Below are 6,545 nucleotides of genomic sequence, written 5' to 3'. Positions count from 1 at the left end.
ACTGTACAGATGCAACTTGTATGTGACAAGATAGGAACACAGCAGACCAATTAGCTTGGGTTTAATAATCATTTTGAGCCAAATTGTTGTAAAAGCAATGAGTTCTGATATGACGATACTTTTTATTGCTTTGCTAGCAGACATGTAAAGAGTAAAATCATACCAGTTACCCTCAGATGAATGCCTTTCACTATCATCCCTGTAAAAAATAGAAAGATGTAAGAAAACAAAGGAAGTTAACTAAAGTACTACAGACAAATGCAGAGCCACTGCACCAGTAAATCAAGAAAGGAGGTGAACATGACCATGAATGAAGTTTCAAAATGTAAACAGGAATAAACATTTATTCATACCATTTAAATTTCTTAAGATGATCGCAGTCTTCTTCACTACTTGCTTCAGGTTTGCAACATTCATCATTGCAGTAAGAAATTATTCGTTATTTAGTAAGTATGCAACTTAGAAGCATCTTTTAGGTTTAATTATTTTTCGTTTTCTCTCTATTTGCCCACTTTTCTTATTTTTAAAAGGCATTTATTTCACAATATGGTATCTTGATCAATCACAACTGTAGGCAAAACTTGAACAGACCCATTAAAGGTGCATCTATCAAAAATTATTTGGTGTTTATTGAGATTATTTGTATAAAAGTCAATTATTTGTCCTTTTCCTTCCGTGCTTTCCTTTACCGAACATGTCAAATTTTGATTGTTTTTGATTTTGTGTTACTTCTTCACAGTTGGTACCTAAACAAATACATTAAAGAAATTATTTTTATTAAACTAACCTAAAAGCAAAAAACTGCAGAGATGCAAAAATTTCATAAAATAAGATTTTTGGGGGGGCTTCATAGATAAACGCCACAGAATAAAAAAAGAAAATAGAAAATGACAAAAACAAATTATTCTTTAAAAAATGTAAAAGAAAGCTGAAAAATATTAATAAGTGTAATTTACATGCACAGACAAGAATTTTAAGCTGTTTAAAATAATATATATTTATATATTTTTCATGTTCCTAATTTAATTTACCTAATTTGTTTTTTGTTTATTGTAGTTGTTTATACTGATCTGTTTCTCATTGGTCGATTATTAATGCATGAAAAAAAATGCTTTCTGAAAAAATTAGGTGTGAAAAGAGAGGCAGGGGCCAAGTTGAAGCAAATCATCTTGTTGTAAACAAACCAAAAATGCTACAAGAGCGCCCTCTTCTTTCTTTAAATGAAATTACATCTTGATAAAAAAAAATGAGCAGGTAACAGAAAATAAATTGCGATGCTTCTAAAAGAACAGGCAGAACAATTATTTATAGAAATGTTCCACAAATGAACAACATAACTCAGAAAGAGGGAAAAAATATACTTTTCACAATATGTTAATACAAACTTAAAAACAGGTGCAATCTGCATCCATTACACCATATATGTCTTCTCAAAAATAAAATGAATCACATCTATAAAGTGCTGCATTGCAAAAAAAAAAAATCTCCAGCAAAGAGATACTCGTAAACTTAAAGGTGCTCATACTGTTTCTTTAGCAGCATACAACCAAACAGACTCCATATGTCGAACGTTAACACTTAACACAGAAACTCGACATTTAATCAGAACACGGCACAACCTAACTGAAAAACTTCTGTTCCTTTCGTTTACACGAACATCTATAAGGTTTGGAGAAGAAAAAAAGGGTACCGAGTTTGAGAAAAGTATCAAAAATAAGTCTCGCTTTTCCTAAAAGTTTTGTGCCATAAGTTCCACAATCTGTGAGTCAAGCTCATTTGTTCAGGCAGTTCCCCGCCTCCAGTGCGACCAGAGTTTCTCATGATGCTGCTGATTACAGATTTAAAAGCTTTAAGCGAACAGGACGGTGGATTTTATGGCACAATGCTGGTTTCTCCCGTCGGATATTTCTGATCACAGAATCGCAGCAGCTTTGGCTCGTCATTCGGCGGGAATCTTCAGTGCTTCACAAAGAAGGGATGAGTCAAGGCCTTGGCGGCGGAGATGCGGCGGCTCGGATTGAACAACAAACAGTGCTGCAGGTAAGAAGATTTCACACCGTTTTAATACTCTGAAGTATTAAAAACTATGACCTTTGCTGAACACAGGTCATAGGTTGGTCTCCATTAATCGTGGCTTTCTTCCTTTGAGCACAAATCTGGAACAAACTTCCAGAAAACTGCAAAACAGTCAAAACACTGAGTGCCTTTAAATCTAGATTAAAAACCCACCTGCTCAGAGTTGGTTTTGAAACATAACCAATGAAAAATTTAACAATGGCACTTTACTAAATGCCGTGTTTCAATTGTTGACTGTGTGTTTTATGACTGTATTTTTGTGTTTTTACAATGTCAACATTTAGTAAACATAGTAAAGCTCTTTGACCTGCCTTGTTGCTGAAAATATGCTATGTAAATAAACTTCATTTTCTTCTTCTCCTTCTTTTTCCTTATGTGAAAGTTTTTGGTCAATATTTAGTGCCTCATGACCACAAACACCTTTTGCTCAAACACAATCAATTTCTGAAATCCTCCAGAATGTTTAGCAAAAGAAAACAAACACACAAAAAAACAAGACAGCACTTTAGTTTTAGTTTTTTCAATTTTCTATATAAGTTTTTTTTTTTATTCTTGTATATCACATTTCAGCAACAAGTCAGTTCAAAGTTCAAAGTAATGAAAACATCATACAGTCACCAACATTGCATTTTGTTGAGTAACTGGTCAACTTTATCTGACCAGTTAAAAGTCCTACTACAGTTTTTCAAACTCCACATGTTTATATTTGTGATGGTAGGACATTTTTTTCAGGAAAGTGCTTGCTTGTGTGCTTATTTTTTGTTCTTTAAAGTATTTGTTGAAGAGAAGTTCAACCGTAGTCTCATCTGAGCAAACCTCAACCTTCTGGTGAGATTCACTGCATGTTTATTTTTGTGATGGTAGATTTGAGATTTTTAGTGCATTATCTTCTGAACCCTTTCATGCATGAATTATGATCCTTCATGTCAGGATTTTTTTCCAAAGTGTTTCTGATTTTTTTTTAAGGTATAAAAAAGGTGGGGGGAAAAAATTTGTAATAAAAAATTTTTTTTAGGATTTTTTTCTGCAAAAGAAAAAGTTCTCCAAATACAAAGATGTTATTTGGAAAATACATCAGTAGTAATAGTCTTTACTCTTTACTTGATGTCTTTTTAACCTTTAGAAGGATGGACTGGATATTCCTGAGTTGCTTTTCCGTCTGTCGGCCATATTGGATTTAACAAAAAATTATTGCACTTGCAGTGGATGGCCAGTAGTTGGCAGTGTATTGTATGAATCACTAGTGTCCTCTTCAGTGGTCTGTGTGCTTTCGTAACATAAAAATCCACAAGAAACACAAGAAAATGACTTTTAGACAGCTGTCCATCGCAGCAACTGCTATGCATGAAAGGGTTAAATGGCACATGAATTATTATTCACCAGAGATTGTATTTCAGTTGTGATTGATTCATCGTCTCCAGATTTATTCTGCATAGAATATGAATGAAAATGTTCCTAATAGCAGCCACTGCTCTTCCTTTCAGCCCCGTTTGACTCGGTTTGTGTGGCTGGGAGAGAAAATCGGCTCATTTCCGAAAGGAGAGACAAAGCATGGCTGTGCTTACAGAGAGCAGGTCGTTCTCGTCTTGGTCCAGGTTGGGCAGCAGGTTGGTGCAGGAGCCCCTCGGCCCCAGGCTCTCGGAGTAGAGGATAGGGCTTTCCTGAGGCCAGTCGTCCTCGCTGGGCAACCCGATCACCCTGCCAAACAGACGACAGATCAACAACTAAGGAGGACAACCATAATTTTTTCTCTATCAATTACCGTTTTTATTTATTTCAATAAATAAAAATGTTTTCTCAATTTCAGTTTTTGTTATTCGTCACGACGACAATTTATTCTCGTCGATAAATTGTTCCAGTAATTAGTGAGATAAACAATAAATATTGTTGTTTTGAGATAATTTTCAGGTGATATAAAGACAAAGGCTTAATAATATAAATTTGTCTTCTGAAAGATACAATGAACTTTAATTTTGTAAAGAACACATAACAATAAATAAAGCACAAATAAAAACCACACAACCGAAGCAACAAATAAAGTGGATTATGAAGTTCCTGTAAACAAAATTGCCCTTCAAAAAGTATGATTCATCAAAATGGAAAATTATCGAGCTCATTTTAGGTTATTATGCCTTTTATACTCACTCAAAGATTTTTTGCAGCTGCTGCACCTCTGTGTAGCCCTTAAATAACGGCCTGCAGAATAAAAGGGCAAGGCCAATTTATTCTCTCCTTTACTCGCGTTTGTGTGAAATATTGCAGCCTTAAATATAAGATGAAACTCCAGAGTCGGATGTTTGTGTTTCTTTTTGCTCACCTCAAGAGGAAAAGCTCAGCAAAGATGCAGCCAGCGCTCCACATGTCCACTGAGGACATGTAAACAGAGTTCAGCAGCACCTCTGGAGCTCGATACCACAAGGTCACGACCTGAGCAGAAGTGCGAAAAGAATACAAAACAGAAATATTTGAACGGAGGCGGAGAAAAAGATGAAAAACAACATTTTACACCTCGGGCAAGAAAACAGATTGCTGCAGTGGAGAAAATCAGCAAAACGTCTGATTTTTGTGAAACTTACACCGGGTGTAAGAGCGATATTGTAGGTGTGAATTCGTGCGAGTCCGAAGTCTGCGATCTTGATCTCTCCTCGGCTGCTGACCAGGATGTTCTCCGGCTTTAAGTCTCGGTGCAGGACGAGGTTTGTGTGCAAGAAGTCCAGTCCTCGCAGCAGCTGCTGCATCACATCCTGGGAACCAACACGGCAGCAGTTGAACAAGCTGCAGCGCTGAAGCGAAATCAGATTAGGCGGTCTCACCTTTATCAAGTCACGGCCCAGACCACAAGCAGGAGCCTTCGACAGAAAAGTGGACAGGTCCTGATCGATGTATTCCAGCACCAGAGTGAGGTCCAGGGCCGAGCCAATAGAAACAGCAGATGCATCTAAGAGCCTGCAGAACATAAAAGTTTGACAAGTCACAAAGTACAGAAAAATATAAACTAGAGTGTCTATGAAACATGTTTGTGAAAATATCCCTCTAAAACCTTCTGCTCATTTTTTTTAATGATTAGGCTTAACACAAAACAAGAGACAAATTATAAATCTTATATTTAGTATCTGCTGCCTGTGACATTCTTCTACATAACTCACCAAAAGTTGGGAATATTCAGCGTTCAGGTGAAAGCTGTAACATTTACAGGTGAACTTAATGTGATATTCTCTAACCCTTTAAATGTGCATGTCCAGCTGTTCAAGGTTTCAATATTTTTGCACAACTTGGAAATATGATGTCTTATGTAGCTTAGCAAAAAAGAAAAGAAAAGAAAAAAAAAACATTTATCTAATTCGGCTCTCCTTTTCTGTAGGCTAGGTGTTCAAGATGGCTGAAACTCTTTTTGTGAGAAAAACTGTAAAATAAATAACCTTGTTTTGATGCAGCACACAAATTAAAAACTCAAGAATCAGATTCCAAATATGGAGTAATAATGCACAATCTTTGGGAATACGCTAAGGAGGCCCAACATGTGTCTATTGTTTTGTCTACTGGCAAATGATGCACTAGTACACCAATAAATTCAATAACAATGTTTTTGCATTTTGAATTTCTTTAAATGTGGTAATGAACCTATTTTAGTACTGTTATTAATCCCCTACAAGGAGAATTGAGGTGGCATCATGAGTATTAGAATATTCAGCAAAAGTTTAAAAGATGAACCACAGCAAAACAATATTTACTTTAACCATAAAAGGTGAAAAATAATGTTTAGTTTACGCACAAACCTACTTGACAATGTTTGGATGGTTGAAGTAGCCCACTTTGCGCAGCAGCGCCACCTCTCGGATCATGAAGGGAGGGATTCCGGCCTCCTCAGACTCCCAGCGAAAGTTGAACTTCTTCACCGCCAGGAGGCGCTGTTTCTCCCCAACCTCTCTGGCTTTGTAAACTTTCCCGAAGGATCCTTCACCGACCTCCGCTAAAAGCTCATAATGCAGCGATTCAGGGCAAAAGTCCATTTTCCCCCTAAATTCAGAGAGTTTAGTCTGAAATGTAAAGAAATAAGTTAAATTTAGAGCAACAACAAACGAATATGTCGCGTTTTCTTGCTTTAGCTGCACTCGGAATAAGCTAGCCAGCGCGGCTATCAAAATAAATATTTTGAAAAGAAACGCGACGGAATTAAAATATCCACAACAAAACCACATTTCATAAAGTTGCTATATCGCAGCACAAAAATGTTGAATCTTCTATTATTTCGACAAATAATTATTTTTACCTTAGCTCGTCTCCTCCTAGCAAAATCACCATCGCCCGCCAGCGGTGGAAAAATGTATTTGCATAACTCTGGCCAGCATAAAAGATTAAGAAAAAAATAAATCACACCCCTTTTAATCGTCAGCTAATCAGAAAGCTTAAAGTCCCCATTTTAAGACGTGTCTCTGTTCCTGCTGATGCGTTCAGCTGCAGCCAAAACA

At 36.5% G+C, this 6,545-nt stretch overlaps 1 protein-coding gene across 1 annotated transcript; it reads right to left on the bottom strand.

Annotated features, from left to right (window-relative positions):
* Positions 1 to 1,154: 1,154 nt before the first annotated feature.
* Positions 1,155 to 6,524, bottom strand: cdk21 (cyclin-dependent kinase 21). The gene is given in 6 exon segments (XM_088007710.1): positions 1,155 to 2,034; positions 3,642 to 3,774; positions 4,222 to 4,272; positions 4,394 to 4,503; positions 4,653 to 5,022; positions 5,857 to 6,524. Coding segments are annotated over 6 exon segments (1,245 nt in total). The 5' UTR covers positions 6,276 to 6,524; the 3' UTR covers positions 1,155 to 1,872.
* Positions 6,525 to 6,545: the final 21 nt, after the last annotated feature.

This window comes from Poecilia mexicana, unplaced genomic scaffold, assembly GCF_051168715.1.
Source record: "Poecilia mexicana isolate PSO_F unplaced genomic scaffold, ASM5116871v1 scaffold_8, whole genome shotgun sequence".
NCBI classification, from domain to species: domain Eukaryota; kingdom Metazoa; phylum Chordata; class Actinopteri; order Cyprinodontiformes; family Poeciliidae; genus Poecilia; species Poecilia mexicana.
This window is presented reverse-complemented; position numbering and strand designations above follow the sequence as displayed.